General features: G+C 45.8%; 1 protein-coding gene across 4 annotated transcripts in view; it reads left to right on the top strand.

Annotated features, from left to right (window-relative positions):
* HIVEP3 (HIVEP zinc finger 3) overlaps nt 1-21057 on the top strand; it is a 238095-nt gene extending 217038 nt beyond the window's left edge. For all 4 annotated transcript variants that reach the window (XM_053398481.1, XM_053398482.1, XM_053398479.1 and 1 more), the window contains 3 exons: nt 7605-7703; nt 15984-17065; nt 18525-21057. In XM_053398481.1, coding sequence (XP_053254456.1) covers nt 7605-7703; nt 15984-17065; nt 18525-19364 — 2021 coding nt within the window. In that variant the 3' untranslated portion in view covers nt 19365-21057. The remainder of the gene's footprint in view (nt 1-7604; nt 7704-15983; nt 17066-18524) is intronic.
* The last annotated feature ends 327 nt before the right edge of the window (nt 21058-21384 follow it).

Here is a 21384-nt window from a genome sequence, read left to right as displayed (position 1 = left end):
CGTATGCTACCGATTCAGTCAATCAATCTTTATTATTACCATCACAGATCAGCCACTAAGTTACAATCAGACAAATACGACTTGCAATTTACATGCCAGCAAAAGACTGTTAGGAATTAGCAGCACAGTCAAGGACTAGGCTGTTGTGTGTGCATTGTTGCACATTCACAGCCATACTTAGAATGGATTGCTGAGTACTAGTCTAGTTGGCAAGGAGATTTAACCATCCAGTTCCTAGAAATACATGTTGATGGAGAGAATTTGCCATTTTGGTAGTGATTTCTTTTGTGGAGTGTGACAGAAGGAGGGAGGTGTAAACATCAGAGGTGCCTGGGAATTTAGTTCCACTACAAATTTAAACAGGCACCATAGTTTTTTGATTGCCCTAGCTTCTCCTAAAGAACCAGAGAATTATAGTTTAATGAGTATCGGTAGGATAGGATCACTGAATCTTATTATAGCGACCTGCTTGACAGCTTGTTTTGAGAGCCGCCACCTGTGAATAGGCTTTGAAACTGGTTTCAGCTTCAAAGTTTTGCTTGCAGATTTGTAGTAGCCAGTAAAAAAAGTCAGAAGTGCAACCCTCTCGTTTCTTAGATTTGGAGATGTGGTGTGTCCGCTGTATTGTCAGCTAGGAAATTGCATGTGTCTGAATTTCCACATTCTGTGGGGTTGAATTTGCATGAAAGGGGGCTGTCATTCATTTGCACCAACACTGCAATATATGGAGAATGGTTTTCAGGTCAGTTCTCCTCTATCTTTCCAGCACAGCATGAGGCTATAAACCAGGGGCAGAGAACTTGCAGCTTGCAGACCTAACCCAGTCTGTGAGGCCAAGCCACACACTGCTGCCTCTACACTTGATATCATATGTGGCACCAGGTGTGGGTCAAGGAGAAACACAGCTGGGCCAAATGGACATTGCAGTCGCCACCAATCAACTGATTGGCAGCACTTCCAGAAACAAACCTGCACAAAACCCTGTGTGTGGTGCTTTGCTAACCCCACGGCTGGGTTTCAAACCATGCAGGCAAAAATGGTCCCTTTACATCACCGCAACATCAGGTGATTGGTAGGAGGCTGGCCCCTCCCACCTGTCAATCCTGCTTCATGGGAGAAATAAAAATCTGGACCGCTGGCCGGATCGCTTTCCCTGCCTCTGCTATAGAGATTCCAAGCCTAATTAAACGCAAAGATTTGTAACCAATCCCCAGTGGGCTTTTCTTCTTTTTAAAGGGAAAAGCAGCTTCTAGAGGAGGCAGTTTGGAGAGAAGAAATGGGGAGAAATGTTTCTCCCTACCCACCCACCCCACAAGTGCCCCTTCCTAAAGTGCCTTTTAAACAGCTACTGGAGTTCTGTTAGATGCATTTGTGTGTCACGCTGGGGAGAGGCCCTCAGGTAAATTGGAACCATTTAAAATATGATTCATCTTTAGCGGATTGCGAAGATTAAATATAATGGGCCTGTGTTACAAAAGCTGGTAAAAAGCTTATTCTGAGCTGCAAGATTATTTTGGCGCACTCTAACCGCTGCGAAGCACTTCTAAGCTTCCCGGATTGCAATCATAATGTTAAAACACATACTTAATTCTCTGCCCCTGAAATAAATAGGGTTTAAGTGCTTAACAGTAGCTGGTGCATGCCCTTTATCTGTAGCAAACAAGTCTTTTCCTTTTTATCTCCCTCTTGCCCCTTTTCTATCTCTGTTGCAAAAAGGGCCTATTTTTAAAAAAGAAATCCCACCATTCTGCCTTAGAAATGTTTGTTTGAAAGTTCCAAAAGCAAATTAGCTGCTTTCTTTCTTTTTTTTAAAAAAGTATCTCATAGAAATTCTATTTGATTTGCTGTTTTGGTTCCCCCTTCCCCCTCCCAATGCTCAGCTTTGTACTCTTCAGGTGGTAGTCTTGTGTATGTAAAAGGTTAAAATGTGCACTGCTATACTGGGAACTGCCCCCCACCCAAAGCTTGGGCTGGCTCTTAATTGGCTGAGCTCAAAAGAAGTGGAAAGAAGGTGTGCTCTAAGGACCGTTCTAAATCGTGGGTTGTATCCAATGAAGTTTTACTCAAGAGTAGACCCATTGAAATTAATGGGCCTATGTTAGCCGTGTCTATTAATTTCAATGGGTCCCCTCTAGGTAGGATTAGAAACCCTGCTCCCGTCACTGTCTATTCCCAACAGCTTCATTCAGGCATCACTTATTTTAATGTAATGCCCCATCTAAGGTGGCATCAAAGCAAAACAAAATGCATCCCCAAGAAAGAGGAGAATTAGGGCTCAGATTTGCATAGAAGTTGCCCCTACCAATTTTATATGCCACGATGCACATGTAGAAATAATTCCTATAATTTTAATGGAAATGCAGCATAGACCACCATAAAGGGGAAGGTTTCACCAGGTTTCCTGTGGGCATACTCAGTTGGCTGCCCAGGTGGTCAATGTTAATGGGCAACATCGAGACCCTTCCTGGCCTCCCTTCTTAGGCCACCCCAAGTCCCATCATGACATAGCAAAAGAAGGAAGTTGCTTTTCAGAAAAGTTAAAGCAGGATTCCTCAACCTGGTGCTCTCCAGAGGCTTTGGACTACAATTCCCATCATCCCCCAGCTAGCCATTCAGTGCTGGCTAGGGGCTGATGGGAGATGTAGTGTAGAGCCCCCAGAGCCCCCCGGGAATGCCAGGCTGGGAGGGAATTCTACAATCAGAGAGCAGCTATCTTTTGTCACCACCAACTGTGCTTTCTGATGTTGGTGGGACCAAGATACTCACCTGAGTATCTTAGCACCTGGGCAGATTCATATAGGGAGATGGGGTCTTTCAAGTAGCCTGGGCCCATGAGATTGCACAAAAAAAGAGATGGCAGCTGTACACCCAAATGGTCAGGCAACTGTTGGGCAGGAATCTGAATTTGCCTTTGCATACCAGGATGAAGAACAATCCACCATGCAACAGTGAGAAACAACAGTGAGAAACACTGATTGTCACAGATTTATAAGGAATTTCTACAGGCTCCTCAAATACCCAAGCAACTGGCTAGCCATGCCCCCTACTGAAGAACACTAAGAAAACGATTTTCAATTTTATTTTGAAAGAATGATGGGAATCCCATATGGCAGGCCTGGAGAGAAATTTGGCTTTGTGATTCTCACTTCCCAAAACAATCTGTGAGCCGAAGCGCAGCTCTCCTTTAAAAATTCACACTTCTCTGAATTTTGCAGCGCAGTTCTGTGACAACAATAAAAAGAGTTCCAAAATGCACCCGCTAGGGGACACTGTGCACAAAATGCACATTTTCATGAAAATAACATATATAATAAACACATTATATAAGGCAAATGTGCATACAAAAAATGTATACTAGAATGCCAGTGGTTTTCGTGAGATCTTTTAATTTTTGAAGATTCAAATTGGAACTGAAATTAAGATTGGGAAAAATGAGAAACAGAGAGAAACTGAAATTGGCGGATTCAACCACCTTTCATCAAGGGTGGAGAACCTAGTGTCCTTCAGATCCTTTTGGACCTCAGTGCCTGTCAACATGGTCAAGGGTCATCAGTGGCGGAAGGGGCCGTCCAACAACATTTGGAGGGCCACAGGTTCCTCACCTCTTCTTTATGAAAGGTTAGTTGAAAACAGGTAGGGCCATTTTCAGTTAAGCCTAAGTCTCCTTCCCTTCTGTGACATTCTGCTTTGCAGGAGAATGAATTTAAATATGCTTTGCCTAAGGTTACAGTTGGGTTCCATGACTTGTAGGTGACATCATTACGCTACTCCTATATCAACCTTAAGGAAGCAGTTAATATAATGTGTTGTCATTGGTGAGAAGTAAGGGGAGAAGGAGGGGCTCCCTTGATATCGTCCAATGTGTCTAGCTTGGCTTCTTACGGATAGCATACTGATGTGCATTTGGGTTATGTCTCCCCTCAACTTTCCTCCATGACCGACCTTTTCCAGCTCTGCAAATAAGATGTCTATCAGGTTCCCTTCCTTTGCATTTGGTTCTGAGAGGAACGGAAAGCACTCCCTGTGCTCGCTAAGCTGCTTTTGAGGTTTAAGGATGCAAAAGCATATTAGCTGTCTCAAGGCAACCGCTTAAGTCCCATGAAAGATGTCTCGACAAAAGACCTTAAGCAGCTAATAATGTTCATTGACAAGCAGGCAATGATGGAGACCTTTATGTGTGTCTGTGTGGCATGTCTTGACTATGTTGCTGCCGCATGCTTCTAGTCCCTCCTGCTTTTGTTTGTGTGCTGATGAAATTAAAGTTAGCCAGTGGAACAGGACTCGGGACTCTTCGGGGCATGATTGATCTCAGTGACAAGCATCCATTTGAATGATGATACTGTCCGTTATGAACTCGAACTGTGACAAATTTTAGTCACAGCCGGGGGTTCAGTTTTTAAAATTATTAAAGAAGCAGCTGTGAATGGGTGGCCAAGAGGGCATGGAAAGAGTTGAGATGCAACAGTTTCTTGAACCTTTTTTTTTGACCCTGAACCTTTTTTGAATGTGAAATTCGACATTGTGAGAAAACTATTTTGTTTTTCAAAGAATATCATCACATCTACATCATACATTTAAAGCATACTTATACTGTGTTAATAGTCATGGCTTCCACCAAAGAATCCTTGGAACTATCATTTGTCAAGGGTGTTATAGCTCTGTGAGGGTTCTCCAAATTGCCCTCAGCACCTGTAACAAAGTATAGGACCCATGAGCCTGGCTGTTACAATGGTAAAAGTGCTTTAAACAGATGGTGTGAATGTGACTTCTAAGCTGAGGTCAATGCTGTATGTTGTGGTCAAAGCCACCATCTGAGCTCATCCAGTGTGCTCATAGAGAGCAATTATTCCCATTTTTTACTGCAATTCAGCACTGGACAAACTCCAAATTTCACGTGATGATTTCTTTATGACTATGAATCCTGTGAATCTTTTCTCCTTAACACATTTTTCATATGCAAATTTCCTTGTGATCTGTATTTATTAGGGGAAAACAATTATCTGAAAAAACAAGTGGCAAGAATAACTTGCAGATCATTAACATTTTCAATTTAAAGATGGAGAGATGAGTTCTGAAAGAGGGATTTGTCTGAAACCAGAAAATTGAGTCCACTCCTCCTAAGTCCATAACACCACCTCTTTATCATTTCAGTCAAATGGACCGGAATGACTATATTGGTAAACAATAGTAAACCCTGAGTGTGCATTCTATCACTGCGCTGTGGTTCCTTCCCTAGTAAAGCAGTTGTGATGGTGGCTTTTTACAAGCACCCGCCAGAGAAGTGGGATCCTTATTAGTGCTGAGCTGAAACAGGTCTCAGAAGGACCAGTTGACTGGTTTCCTTTGATTACTGTAATGTTCCAGTTTTTCGGGTTGCAGGTATTTTGCCAACAGTCAGGAGAGCTTTGGCTATGTCATCTTGTTACAGTGCATTTGGAGAACCAAGCTAGATCCTGAGACATACTCAGGAGCTAACGAAACCTTGAAGGAGTTTCACTGAGGACATGCATGACTTCTTATATTCAGTCTGGTCAGTCCCTGGAAGTGGAGGGGGGAGAGAGGGGGGCGCGCGAAGGGAAGAAGGGTAAGGGAGAGAAAGGAAATGTTCTACCATTCTCTTGTTCTTTAACTCTCTCTCTTCACTTCTCTCCTTTCATGCACCTGCATTCTCTCTTCCTTGTCAAAAGCTGCCACATTCCATTCTCCTGTTTACCAGAGGATAGACACCTTTCCTGGTCACTTGTGGTGATTTGAAGCCATCAGTGCAACCAGGGAGGCTTTCAGTGCAAAGATCACTGGTAACAGGCGATCACAAAGCTTGCTGTGTCGGAGATCAGATGCAGACTTCTGGTGTTCATAATGTGTGCCTCAAAGAAGAGGAAAGCATTACACCCATGAATTCTTCTCTGGTTCAGATTTCTCAGAAGAATGACTCCTTCCCAGTCACCAAACCTCCAGCTGACAAGCCTTCACCAGGGCAAGAGAGGTTTATTATGTTTTTAGATATGCTGTAAGCTGCCCAGAGTGGCTAGGGAAACCCAGCCAAATGGGTGGGGTATTATTATTATTATTATTATTATTATTATTATTAAATGAGGTTTCTCTTGGTTGAATCATGCTGTCAAAGGTAGCCTTGGATTGTGGTGTCTTCACATGCATACCAAGATTGAGGTTGCAGTCCTCCACAAGAACAAAATGTTGGGCTAGATGGAACCAACATTTATATTGATCCACCAAGACTCTTCTTACATCCTGATGCCTGCCTTCCCCATTTTGGGAGACTAATCCAAGAATTAGAGCAGCTGCGTATTAACTGCGCACAAATTGTATTATGACCAGTAAGTACCCACAGCAGTGCTACAGCCTCAAAGGAAGAATAGAACTGCCATGCAGATTCATGGATCTGGGGAAGGGCCATAGCTCAAGGTACAGAGGAATCATCCTGATTCCTCCTACTTGTTGTGGTCACCTGTTTGTTTACACACCCTCTGGCCCAGAGTGGATGAGAAGGGGTGGGCAGCAGCACCTCTGCCCTCTGCTTTTTCACCAGTCGTTCTCCTGACAGGCGTTCAGCCAACAGCAGTGGTAGTGAGAAGGATGAGGGCTTTTTGGAGTGGGGGCAGCACTTGAGGGCATCTTGCTTGAGGGCATTTTGGCACCTTGAGCTGGTATGCAACCAAACTCTGGTTTGCCATTGTGTCAGAACTTGGGAGGGGGGCAGGCACAGAAGATGCAAAATGTGCAAGGATGCAAGAACAAGCCAGGCATAAATAAGGCTTGTATATACTAACATGAGTCTTAAATTAAAAGTGGAGTAGCCTATCTGAGCTGAGATTGTTTCCTTCTTAATATCTGCTCTGTTGCTTGACTCTTGAGCCTTTATTTTCCCTCTGAATTCTTCTCTCCCCTCAAAAAATAAATATACTACATGACATAGCATGTAGCTAACTATGGAATTTGCTACCACAAAATGTAATGATGGTCACCAATGTGGATGGCTTAAAAAGGGATTAGGGTAATTCATAGAGGATAAGCTTGTCAATGGTGCTTAGTCATAAAGGCTACAGAATTACCTCTGGTACCAGTTACTGAGGGAGCATCGTTTGCGCTCATGTTCTGCTTGTGGGGACATCTTTTGGCCGCTGCGAAAACAGAATTCTGGACCAGTTGGGCCTTGGGCCTGATCCAGCAGGGCTCTGCTTATGGCCTCCTGTTCTCAACTGAACTGCTACTGAATGGCCAGCTTTGTTGCTTGATCTCCACAAGGAGGCTTTGCCTTTTGTTTGACAGTGTGCGATTGCTGTCTATGCTCTGGCAAATCTGGAGAGAAAGATGGGCCAGGCCACCAGCATTCCTTTCCTACATTGCAAAGCAAAGTGCCTGCCTGCTTTTCTGCGTTGCATGACAGCTAGCCACTGTGAAGCTCATGCCTTAATCTTCCCTAGGAAGCCAACGACTAACCTTATGCTCAGCCTGCTGAGAGAGTAATGAGTGGTTTGTGGGACCTGCCTCCAGTTCTCTCAAAATAATGCAGAGAATGTCACTGGTTCCTATGCAGAAAGGAAGCCCATGTTGACAAACGTGTATGTTCTGTTTTGTTTCAGGGAATCTGACTAAACATATGAAGTCAAAAGCCCACAGCAAAAAATGTCAGGAGATGGGTGTGTTGGTGTCTTCGCTGGTGGAGCAAGAAGCAGATGAAGGTAAAGCTCATACCGATTCATTCATTCATTTCTTACTGTCTACATATCACATTCCTGATGCCAGTTAGATCTGGATTTGAATTAATTCATCGGGTTGCAAGCGTGATCCATGCTGGAGGCATGTTCGCAACCTGCAGCGCCACATCTGCACATGCACAGGTCGCGATTTGGTGCTTCAATGCATGCGCAAAGCATGATTTAGCGCTTTGCGCATGTGTGAGTGCCAAAACCCGGAAGTAACCCATTCCGGTACTTCTGGGTTCGGTCCGGTGCACAACCCAAAAACGCGCAACCTGAAGCATCTGTAACCAGAGGTGTGACTGCATTTCTTTTATCATCACATTTTTATCCCACTGTTCCTCCAAGGAGCTCAAGGTGGCCCCTATACTTCTCCCCCCCTCCCATTTTATTCTCACAAACAATCCTGTGAGGCAGCTTAGGCTGAAAGACAGTAACTGGCCCAAGGTCACCCAGCACTTAAAACCCCATTTAAACAGGGGGCGAGGGAGAGCAGGAGACATAGGCTCCGTTTGCACTATTTAAATCACTATGATACCAGTTTCAACAGTCATGGCTTCCCCCAAAGTATTCTGGGAACTGCAGTTAGTTAAAGTTGCCAAGAGTTGTTAGCAGTCTCTTGTTCTCGTCATAGAGTTACAATTCCCTGGGAAGAGAGAGGGGTTGTTGAGCCACTCTGGGAATTTTAGATCAGTGAGGGGAACAGAGGTCTTCTAACAACTCTCGGCACTCTTAACAGATTTCTCTTCCCAGGATTCTTTGGGAAAGCCGTGACTGGTTAAAGTGGCATGATGCTGCTTTAAATATCTAGTGCAGATGGGGCCACATAGAAGCTGCCTTCTCCTCACCCTTCCAGTTAGACCGCCCCCGCCCCCTCTTTTGGCCGCCCTGGATTGCTCCAGGTGGAAGTCATCCAACCTGGGATGATCTGGGGCTGCTTCAACCTGGTCTGACTGAATCCCAGGTTAGCCCAATTTGATTTGTGACCTGGCTGGATCTGGTGAGCAGATATACAGAAACACACATATGTGCACATATGCTGCGTTCCATATTTCACTGTGCGTTTGAATGCGTCTGAAGATTTACAGAATGCCATCCATTTAACCAATAAAAGAGTATCCTACGATTTTCCCAGCCGTACTTGTTTCAAAGGTATCGTCTTACATTTCCAGTGATCAGCGTAAACCAGTCTAGCATCCACTAGAGCATTTATTACTACCTCATGTTACTTTCTGGGGATGAAATCTGGTATAAAATTAAGAAGTCAAGCAAGAGGACCAAGTTACACATAAATGTTCCCGTTATAAAATTATTTACGAGTCGTCTTTCAGCCCCCAAAGGACCCCAAGGTGACGTAACAATTTAAAAACCTTTAACCTAAAAACAACATTGAATCCAAATCTTTATTGCTTAGCCAAAGGCTATCATCAGTCATACAACAGTATAGCAAAAAAATGTGGAACTACTCAAAATTGGATTAAAACCCACCAATAACTTTTATCCATTGCAATATCTAATACATATATCTATCCAGTATATATTTTATGAGATGTAAAACTATAGTACTCATTGCACACACACACAGAGAGAACCGCATGAGAAAAACAATTTCATGACAAACAGATGGGGGCGGGGGCACAGACAAACAGATGGAACAGAATTGATTTACGTTTTAAAATCATTCAAAGGTCATAGAGAGCAAATCAAGTTTTAATGGTCCAATGAAAACTAAGAAAGATGATGCCAGTCTAACTTTAAAATGGAGGTGGGGTGAAGTTTCATACTTGGGAGTGCTGTCATTTATTTATTCATTTCATTGCTCTTACACCTCGCTTTTCCTCCAAAAAGCATACACCATCCTCTTCCTCTCCATGTTGTCCTCAGAACAACCTGTGAAGTAGGTTCGGCTGAGAGACTGTGACTGGCTCAAGGTCACCCATTGCACTTCAGGAGTGAGCAGGGATTTGAACACAGAAAATACTTTTTTGTTCCATTCTGAAGTGGCTGTTATTTGCCTGCCTACTCCCGGGCACTTGCGACAATGGGCAGTGTCGATGAGTGTGGAGTTTAGGAGAGCTGGATTTTTCAGGGAGGCTGTGCTCAGTGTGGCATCCTGCACTAAGTACCACGAATAAGCTGTGGAGAGTCATTATCCTGATGACTATGCTGTGCAGCTGAACTGAGCACAGAGCGGCAGAGGGCATGGCCTCCCACTAGTGACACAACTAACCTAGCTATGGGGCCATGTAGTCTGCCAACTAGATGGCATTTGCACTATAAAATCTGTCTGCTTCCAGCATCCCACAGAAAGCAGCCTGGAGAACTCCCTTTTCATCACCCTGCCAGGTAGATGGTATCACTTTGGACCAAATGGCATCATACGAAATAGATATCGTTGCTGGTTGATGTTTCTGCATCACTGCTAAATAGCAGCTGTGGTGGTGGTGGTAACAGGATTAGGACTGCGGCACACAAGATGGGGAGGGGGCATTTCCTCACTGCCGTGCAGCCGCAAAGAGAACCTCTCCACTTTGCCAGAAGCTACTGTTTTTATCACATGCTATTGGAGCTTTCTTATGCAAAAAGCAGCTGAGGGGCTCATTGGGACTGCTGCAGGAGGGAAAGGGTTAACCAGATCTCCCTGTGCATTGTAGCAGTCCCATGGGCATAGCCAGGGGAGGCAGCTATCATCCCAAATCAAGTAAATCAGTAAAAATACCTAACTAACTGAGGTTCTGCCCCCCTAATATGAAGCCTGCCCACCTAATAAATCCTGGCTATGCCCATCAGCAGTCCAATTCTGGATTGGATCCCCTGCTCCCCGATGGCTGGTATTCATGGGGAAGAAAGTTATCCATGGCTAATAGCCACAGTGCCTGGGCTCTTCCTCCACAGCTGGGGGCAGTCGTCCTTCCGAATACCAGTTGCTGGAGACCACAGGAGGGGAGAGTGCTCTGGTGCTTGAACCCCGCTTGCGAGTTTCTGGTTGTGAGAACAGGATGCTGGAGCAGGTGGGCCATTGGCCTGATTCAGCAGGGTCTTTTTATGTCCTTATGACACCTGAACTCAAAAGTCACTATGCTGAATGTTCTTATGCTCTTACATTCACAAAAGAAACCCAGGAGCGGAGCAAGGTGGGGGGTGGGGTGGAGTGCCCCAGGTGTCATCTCCGAGGGGGTGACATTTGGCACATCGCCCGCCCGCGACTTGTTGGGGGCAGGTGGGGAGCTGCAGCGTTTTGACAGCCCCGCACTCCAGGACTGCTGGAGGAGGCTGGCAGGCAGGGAGAGGATGGGAAGGATTCATGTGAGCAAATAAGCAGAGGGTGGTGGGAAGGAGAGAAGTAAAAGCTCCCTCAAAGGTGGACTCAAACCCTGGAATCCCAGAAGAAGCTCAACAATTTTAGCCACCCCTTCCCTTAAAAAAGCTCCCAGCAATGACAATGACAACTAGGTTTCAATGCTGGTGTGTGACAAGAAATTTTCCGCACCGGGTACCACCTGACCTTGCTACGCCACTGAAGAAACCACCACCAGTTCCCATGTTGGGGGCATTGGCTAAAGGTAAAGGGACCCCTGACCATTAGGTCTAGTCGCAGACAACTCTGGGGTTGCAGCGCTCATCTCGCTTTATTGGCCCAGGGAGCCGGCGTACAGCTTCCGGGTCATGTGGCCAGCATGACTAAGCCGCTTCTAGTGAAACCAGAGCAGCGCACGGAAACACCGTTTACCTTCCCGCCGGAGCGGTACCTATTTATCTACTTGCACTTTGACGTGCTTTCGAACTGCTAGGTTGGCAGGAGCAGGGACCGAGCAACGGGAGGGAGCTCACCATGTCGCGGAGATTCGAACCACCGACCTTCTGATCAGCAAGCCCTAGGCTCTGTGGTTTAACCCACAGCGGGGGGCATTGTCTAGACTCGTCCTAAAACATTGAGGTGGGGAGGGAGGGCTACTGTCTGCTCTGCTTGTGGATTTCACTGGGGCATCTGTCTGGCTGTGAGATGCTGAACTGGAACTGGGCCTTTGGTCTGACCCATCAGCGTATCTCCTGTGCCTTTATGAACTTACAGCCTTAAGACAGCAGACATTGTGATTTTCGCTTACTTGCCACGGTACAGCTTTCCTTCTTTGAAATCCAGGCTTTCCTCTAGCCCTTCTCTCTCTCTCTTTTGCTGCTTTACATCATGAAAAAAGGAAAACGTTCCACATTCGGAATAGATGGTGCTTTGCCAGAGTTTTACCCTAGGGAGGAAAGAACGTGCAAAAGAAAAAAAACGGGGGGGGGGGAGGATTGAGTCCAGTATCGTGTCAGTCACAAGGGAGATGCATTCATGCTGGTGTCAGCCAGCGGACATCTGCTCCAGTGTCAGATTGCTGGAGGAGTTGCGGAGCCTGCTAACTTACTCAGAATAACTGATTAGCTTTGAGAGCCCCTCGAAAAGTCTTCGCTGCTCTTAGCCTGACTTCTTTCTGAGACTGAATGGCAAACCTGCCGGGGGTGGCATACAGGCTAAGCAGCCACATCCCCATTTCACAGAATCTTAGAAACTGTAGAGTTGGAAGGGACCCCAAGGACCATCTTGCCCAACCCCCTGGCAATGCTCTATGCGGTGGAGAGCTGTAGGGTGCAGACATCGACACACAGTGCCAGATTTACATATCAAGGCATAGCTTAGGGCCCCACTCTCTTGGGGCCCCCAAAAAAATTAAAGGAAAAAAGAACTGGATGTACATTTCCAAAATATAAGATAAAAAACAAATAAAATAAAGCCTACATACAGCAACAGTGTTTTGTGTTGTGTAGGCTCCTGTGGTGTAAGTAATGGGCCCTGCCTGCTGGCCTGTTCCCTAAAATATCACTGATTTGCTCCTTTATATATATAGGGTGCCTACTTCTGCATGTGCAAATGGCTTTAGATACCTATTAGGTCCAGAAATTACCATTTAGCATATATTCAACAACAAAAAACCAGTGCCAATTTGTTGTTGACAAAGGACAGCAGGACATATAAAGAGCCCCATTACCTTCAGTAGCTTAGGGCCTCGTGAAACCTAACTCCGGCCCTGCTGACACAGGAAAGATTTTGTGGGTCTTGCTCTCAAGGACTTGGTCCTTTCCATCGTTTCCCACATCCCCGCTCGGCTAATGGTGACACATTGCAAGTGGCGCAGTGTGTCACCACCTCAGCAATTATTCAAGGCTTCGAGCCAACAGGGCATTTGCTCTGCTTGCAAAATGGGGGGGGGGAGCAGGCTCAGGGGAGCATGAGGGCATATGCTTTCTTTTTTAAAAAAGCAGGGATTAACACTTTGCAGAGCCCCCACCACAATTCTGCCTTGTGTACTTCGAAGGTCTGTGTGGCTGGAGTGAACCCTAAGCGGCAGCCTGAGGTCTCCCATTCCCTATTTCCAAAGAGCCTGTCCAGGGGATGTTCTTAGTCTGCAGGCACCTGCAGAGCTCCACCATGAGAGCTGATCTCAACTCTGTGGCAGGAATCCACTGGTATTCAGAATGGAATCCTCCCTGGTCTGTTGATGTTGGCTGCACCCCCTGTCCACTGGAATGTGTTTAGCTGTCTGGGCTTTGCCGCTTTATGCAACAAGACATGTAATTTTAGAATTACAACTCACTCGCACACTCAACTCATTTCCACTTTTGGCTGAAAGGCACTCGTGCTTGTACTGAATGAGCCTGCCCACGAAGAAGAAGTTTAAAAATGGGGGAGAAAAGGACAGAGCTGGCCAGATCAATCTATTTCCCCTTCATGTCAATCTTACCTGTATTCATTCAGAGCATCCCTTTCTGCACTAATCTCTTACTTTTCGTAATGTGAAAATTTGCATTCAACAGGACTTTAAAGGAAGTCTATTGAACTTAGGTCTTAAAGGGTGTGACCCTCAAATATGTAATTTATCATAAAGAACATATTTCTAAGTGTGTTTTCTCCTAAAACATTCAATATTTAAATGCCCTTTCATATGTTTTTAAGCCGGGAACTATATTGCAAAATTTAGGCAGATATGAAACCCAAAGAATAACTACATTCTGATCTGTGTAAGTCACCCAGGAAGTGAAAGTTAAGTCAGGACACATTTGTGCTGTACATTTTAAGCCCTCTTATACAACTGTTGCAGGGACGCGGGTGGCGCTGTGGGTTAAACCACAGAGCCTAGGATTTGCCGATCAGAAGGTCGACGGTTCGAATCCCCGCAATGGGGTGAGCTCCCGTTGCTCGGTCCCGGCTCCTGCCAACCTAGCAATTCGAAAGCATGTCGAAGTGCAAGTAGATAAATAGGTACCGCTCCAGCGGGAAGGTAAATGGCGTTTCCGTGCTCTGCTCTGGTTCGCCAGAAGCAGCTTAGTCATGCTGGCCACATGACCCGGAAGCTGTACGGCGGCTCCCTCGGCCAATAAAGCGAGATGAGCGCTGCAACCCCAGAGTTGGTCACGACTGGACCTAATGGTCAGGGGTACCTTTACCTTTACCTTATACAACTGTTGCAGCCATGGAGAATCATGGGAAGTGTAGTTTGCTAAGGGTGCTGGGAGTGGCAAGTCTGTGAGGCCAGCACCTTCCGCAAACTACGTTTCCCAGGATTCTCCATGACTGTTAAGGTGGCAAAAGAGGGCTTTAAACGTATGGTGCAGGTGTGACCTCAGTTCACTTTCAAATGTGGCCTGAATAAATGTCTCCTGCATCCCTCATGCAACAGTGCGCCTAACGAGGCTGTCCAATCAATCCAGGGAAATTGCACCACTGCTCCCTGTATTTTGCTGCCTGCTGAAGAAATTGCAATGGGAAGCTTGTTTATAGACTCTTAAATGAGATGTTGGTCCATTTAATCTGTTTCATGTAGTACATAAAAGGCCATTTTATATCCCCCTTGTCTCCCATCTTGTAGCGTCTTCTATCTGATAAAGCTGAAACCATTCCCACCCAGCAGCTTTGCTCAATGTTATTCTAATAGTGCCTCTCTGTGGAAGAGTAACACCCGGAGTAATGATGATGGGAGCATAAATCATCCATCTGTCACCCAGATGAATAAGCATCCATGACAGTCAGTGAAAAACGAATGAATAACAACATAATATGGGGTGGGTGGGGGAATCCACTGAGAAGTTTTCCTGCACTACGCTTTTTTATTTTAATTTTTATGAATGCAAGCGGCTTAGAACTCAGTGGGGTTCCTGTGCCATTCTCTTTTGTTTCCAAGTGGCTCACACTGAAAGATTTCCTAGCATGTTTCTCTTTTCCCTCTGCCAAACCAGAATGCTGAATCATTTTGATGGATTGCCGTCCAGCCTCTGTTTAAACGCTTCCAGGGAAGGAGAGCCCACTGCCTCCCAAGGCATTCTGTTATTTAGTTATTTTTTTTATTTCCTAAAATTTTTGCACTACTTGATTGTAAAAATAAAAATAAAAATGCAAAGCAGTTTACAAAAAGAATTAAAAAGTAGTAATAATAATAATAATAATAATAATAATAATAATAATAATAATAATAATTTATTTATATCCTGCCCTCCCCAGCTGAAGCCAGGCTCAGAGTGGCTAACAACAGTAAAATAACACAACATTCTAAAATCATTTCATTATAAAATCAGTTCAAATCAAATTAATGGCAACCATTGGGCTAGAGTTCTGTGAGGATTGCCAATACAGTGGTACCTCGGGTTACATACACTTCAGGTAACATATGCTTCAGGTTACAGACTCTGCTAACCCAGAAATATTGCTTCAGGTTAAGAACTTTTCTTCAGGATGAGAACAGAAATCATACTCTGGCTGCATGGCAGCAGCAGGGGGCCCCATTAGTGGTGCTTCAGGTTAAGAACAATTTCAGGTTAAGAACGGACCTCCGGAATTAATTAAGTACTTAACCCGAGGTACCACTGTAATTCTCTGCAATAAACTAAAAACAGATTAAAATGCACATCAGCATTCGAGATATCCAGATAGGCTTATCTAAATAAAAGTGTTTTTAGCGGACACTGGAAAGGCTCAGTTGAAGGTACCTGCCTGATATCAATAAGCAGGGAGTTCCAAAGTCTAGGTGTTGCCACACTATAAAAGAGCGGTTTCTATGCTCAATCCAAACACTCTCATACAGCTGTGGTGCCTTTTATAAAACAAAATTTGACCAAATGGCAAAGAAGCGATCTTGAGGACTTTTGAACTTATGCAAGATTTCTTTCCAGATGGGTGATTTTGCTATATTCTGTGTGATCTAATGCAGTACCCCCCCCCATTCCCCTTAGGAACCAGTGAAGATCTCTTCCAAGATTCAGAAGGGCAGGAGGGATCTGAGCCACTTGAAGAACACCAGTTTTCAGACTTGGGAGAGTCTGATGATGACAATGACGACGAGGAAGAGGAGGAGGAAGAGGAAGAGGAGGAGGAAAGCCAAGAGGAGCCACCAGTGAAGCTCTCAGAAATGAAGAACATCTCCCTCCCAGGACATTCTCCAAGAGGTTCTCACTCCGCCCAGGAGAAAGGCACCAGGACAGCATTGTCCATCTTGGAAGATGTTGTCTCCACTAGCAAGCGTGCTGTTCGGCGTCACCAGACCACCTCCTCGGGGCCAGAAACGAAATGGTCGGCTGACAGCACTGAAGTTGCCGTCTGCCACAGCTTCTTGAGACTCCACCGGCCGGTTTTGACCTCCAGTGGACCCGTGGCTTCTTCTGCTGAGAAGGAACCCGTTACAAGGCCACAGATGCTCTTAGCGATGGACTTGTCAATCTCCAAAGGCGCCTCTCTGAGGAGGAAGGGGTCTCCAAGCAAGGACTCTGGCTTTGGCAGTGGTGGCAACAACAACCGTTCCATCTTGGCTAGGAAGCACCTGTTATCCAAAAACGAAATGTCTCCGAAAAGGTTTTCGACAGCTGGAGAAACACCTTCTCTGAGGAGCTTCTCTCCAGCAAGGGGGAGGTCCTCTGGTCACCGAATGTCTCCGAGGAGAGAGCCGTTTCCCCTCCGTAGTCTGTCGCCGAGACTCGAGCTCTCGCCCAGCAGGTACATATCTCCGAAAAGAGAGCTGTCGTCGCGAATGTACCTCCCGCCAGAGAGAGGCGTGTCTCCTGTGAGACATTTGTCTCCAAGCAGGGATGTCTCTACAGCCAGATACTTATCCCTGAAGAAGATGTTGTCCCAGAGCTATTCAGAGCCGCCTTCGAGGTACCCGTCCCCAGGAAGAGAGGACTTGCCTTCTCATGGCCAGTCGGCAGCAGATGAAAAAGTTCAAAGCCTGGGTAAAACTCTGCATGGGATCTCGTCTTCAGTGCCTCTACCTCACAGGTCCCTCGGCATGAATACAGAACTGTATGAAGAACCTAAACTGGTAAGTTCTTCAGCGTTGGCCTTCCAAGCAGTGAGTCTGGACCCACAAATCTAAGGAGGGTTACAGCTGTGAGATCACCACTGTTTGTGTGTGTTTTGGAAGGGGACAGTGTCTTTAAAAATAAGAAGGCAAGGAGGGAAGGATAGCCAAATGTAATGGAGAGCAGAGCTCCTTTATCTTTGTCCTCCCTTACTCACCGTCCCCCCAATCATTAAATTAAAAAGTCAGTTTATATGTCCACATCAGTGCACTGATTTCTCTATATGCACCAGCCCCATAAGCTGAGCCATAGCTCAGTGGTGAAGCATCTGTTCTGCAGGCAGACAGCCCAGGTTGAATGGATAGAGCATTTCTGGATAGAGCTGAGTGTGTTCCCTCTCTCAGACCCTGGAGGGCTGTTGCCACTTACTGTAGATCAGGAATAGGGAAATGAAAGGCCAGAGGGCACCGTTCAGCCCAGACACTGAGGTCCAGCTCTGAGGGCCTTCTGGGGGTTCTCTCATTGCGAGAAGTGAAGGGAACCAGGCAGAGGGCCTTCTCGGTAGTGGCACCCGCCCTGTAGTGGCGCCCTCCTATCAGATGTCAGGGAAATAAACTACTATCTGACTTTTAAAAGACATCTGAAGGCAGCCCTGTATAGGGAAGTTTTTGATATCGGATGTTTTACCATGCTTAATGTGTTTAATTTGTTGGAAGCCACCCAGAGTGGCTGGGCAATGCAGTCAGATGGACAGCATATAAATAACATATCATCATCATCATCATCATCATAGACCAGTGTTTGGACTCCGTATAATGCAGCTTCCCTGGTTCCTAATATGTGTGGGAATGTTCAGGGATGCAGGAGAGGATATATTGTTTGATTATATCCTTTCCAACTTGTGTTAACAAGTTCACAATTTAGCAGAGTAACATTCCCCTTTTTAAACTTACAGCAGATGTGTTTGCTCAGGCTCGGTAAAGCCTCTATAATAACTGTTCTGGTATTTTCCCCTTATTCCCTCATAAAAGATAAGACACGACACAGTCTTCTATAAAAGTATAAAAAAGAGTTTACTCACATTCTGTTCACAAACAGATCCCAGTAGGCAGACTTAGCTTAGAAAAGTAACATACACCTGGAAACTATCTCATTAGGAGACAGTCCCTTTGTCCTCTCTTGGCTGGAAGCCAAGAGAGCATCTTTGGCTAAGCAGATGTTGCTTCTTTGATGCATGTAGTCCTAGAGAGAGAGATGGCTGCCCTGCCCTGTGCTTTTGTCATTACCTGCACAGGTGAGGCCACACCCACCTCTAGTCACATGCAGAGGAAGTCTGTCCCAGTTCAGAAGGCAACAGGAAGTTTACCTGCTGGCTGGACAAACATTCCTCCCCATGTGTAAACATGTTCACTCTAGGAATGTTGTACTTGACTGCTCTTGTGTTTCACATCCCACAATATATACCTCCTGTCATTACAGAAGACAGAATCCAGGAGCCCAGCGAGTTCACCGGGCGTCACTCAGCATCACTGCGTCAGGCCTTTGCAATCGCCCCATGACACGCACGCCCATGCCCCGAGCCGGGTGGAAGACTACATCTTTAGCCACCTCCCATTGCACTCCCAGCAGCTACCCCGGAGCCCCTTCCCCATGATCCCAATCGGGGGCATCCAGATGGTCCAGGCAAGGCCCAGTGGCCATCCCGGCTTGGGGCACGGATCAGTGATGTCGCTGCACGCCAGCTACTTCTCCCCCAGCGGTGACACCTCTGAATCGAGCCGAGCGAACGATCCCGGCAAGGTGGCGCAAGGCATCCGAGAAGCTCGCTCCTCATCTGCAACCCCACCGCTTCATAGCAGCAGCTGCTTGGAAGGGACAATAAGGACTAGCGAGCACCAGCAGAAGGAGGAACACAGGGTGACAGCCAGCACTGAACCCGGCGGCCCAGAGTGGGGAAGCCGTACGCCCAGCCGAGACGGTTCCTGCCCAGAGGATGAGCCTTCGGCCAGCGGGGAAGGCGTCCAGTGGGAGAAGGGGAAGAAACCACGTAGCAGCTCATACGCCTCCTTGGAACCCCCCTGCACTTTGATCTTGGACTTCCCCACCCAGACACTGGACAGGAGCAGCAGCGCTGGCTGCCTGCTGGAGCCCTTGTCCTCGAGCCACTCCTCCTCCCAGCCTCCCACCAGGAGAAGGAACCTCTCTGGAGAGCCAGCTCCCCCCACCACAGGGGTACAGAGGAGGAGGAGCCCCCCCTTGGAGCAAGTCAGCTTCCACCTACTGCAAAGGCAAGTGGATCACAATACAGGAAGTGCTTGAGCCCTCCCTCCCAGCTTTTGACCCCGGCTTCCCCGTAAGATCAACAAACCTTTGTCAGTGCGATTGGTTTTCGAATAATCATTGCTAAAGGAAAAGAAACGAAAAGACCCAATGCTCTAGCATACGACCAAACCCACGGAGACTGTTGCTGGTTCTCTCTCTCTCTCTGTTTCAGTCTGCTATTATTTCCATCGTAATTGTGTGCCTTTTTCTAGACTTACTTTCATTTGCGTGTGTGTGTGCGCGTGTGTGTTTTGGTTGTTGCTTGAAATGCACCGACAAATTGAAGCTATGAATTTATTGTTATTGTTTTATTGCTTTCTTTTATCGGAAAGGGGCTTATTCTTAGAGCGTGTCTCCATTCCCCACGATGAGGTCTTGTCTCAACCACATGCAGACATGTGGAAAGAGTTGAGAAGAATTTCCAATGGATGCACTGAAAAGCTTTTTCTTTTTCTTTTTAAAGGAAAACAAACACCTCTTCAAAGAGATTGGCTGAATTTTTTTTAGGGGAGGGGAACAACCACCACCTCTCTCATGTACAGACAGGTACAACCTGCCCCCACCCCCACAATGACCGTACCCCTTATTTATTACTTGCTTTATTTAATATGTGGCAAAGTGTTTTATAATTATTCCTTTTATTATTTGCATTACTCTGGTTGCCTCTAAATGTGCTTTAAAGACAGATGTGACTGCTTTAATCTGGAAGAAGAAGAAGAAGAAGAAGAAGAAGAAGAAGAAGAAGAAGAAGAAGAAGAAGAAGAAGGGAGGAATGTTTACCCTCCGATTGTAACTGAAACTAGCGCTTGTTTTCTATGGGGAGGCCCTGATGGTGATAAAAGGTAATCTCTCCAAAACAAAGAAAGAATCTCAGAATGTGCCTCCCCCCTTACAAATTACCCCCCCAAGCACTTTTTTTTAAAGGGACACGCACATAAGCAAAAGGTCCCTCTACCCTGCCCCACAAAGGGAAATAAAAAACAGAAATTGCAAGAAAATAGGAATATATTGAATGTAAAAATTAAAAAATAATGTTCTGGGAATGGTAGATCTTTGCTTTCTGACCACCATTCTTGCTTTAATACTGACATTCCGTGACCTGGCTGCTGCTTTGACTGATACGCACAATCTCCAAGGGGTGCCTTTTGCCAGCCGCTAGATGGTAGGGGCTTGGCTGTCATCCCTGTGGATCCTGCCCTTTGGAAATCTGCTCTCTAGTTGGAGATCTTTTGTTTTTGCTTTTAATTTCTCTCCCCCCCCCCCCCAAATGAATGTTTTGGGAGGGAGGAAACGCCTTCTCTTATCACACATTTGGACATTGTAAGAGAAAAATAGAAATAAGTTGCTTACTGATCTGGACTACATCTCCCATCAGCCCCAGCCAGCATGGCTAATGGTCAGGAGTGATGGGTGTTGGAGTCCAGCAACATTTGGAGCACCACAGATTTCCCACCCAGCCCAGAAATCAAGGCTGAGTTCATTCTTGCCTCGTTACCACCCTGAACCATATCTGCATTCCCAGTTCTGCTACTGGTCCTAGATGTGTCCTATGTCTATCAAATCAGCCATGTATTCAACTGCATAGAGTCCACAAAGAAGTAATTAAGGGCTTTTGTTTTGTTTTGTTTTTTGCATACTGTTATCTCCCCCCCCCCCATTTAATGGAATAACTGCAAATGTTAGTCTACTTTATGCAAAGGTCCCAGTGAATTTCCATTGAGCTGTTTGCATTTCAGATCAATAGGTTGCAATGAATGGTGTTTTAGCAAAGGGGCAGAAGAATGCAGTGGCTCCAATGGCTAACCAACCTGGTGTCACCTATAGAAAGATCAGGGCCAGAGCCATACAGGTCTTTTAATATATACACACTGCATTTAATAGCAGACGTTTATTCTAATCGAGAGCAAGCTCGCTTATTTGGAGAGTGTCTTGCTCTTGATCGAGTCTGTACACACAGTTTTTGAAATTAACTAGGCAAAATGAATCAGTTCCACAAATATTTAACCAATGGACCAGT

This window comes from Podarcis raffonei, chromosome 8 (assembly GCF_027172205.1).
Source record: "Podarcis raffonei isolate rPodRaf1 chromosome 8, rPodRaf1.pri, whole genome shotgun sequence".
Classification (NCBI taxonomy): domain Eukaryota; kingdom Metazoa; phylum Chordata; class Lepidosauria; order Squamata; family Lacertidae; genus Podarcis; species Podarcis raffonei.
This window is presented reverse-complemented; position numbering and strand designations above follow the sequence as displayed.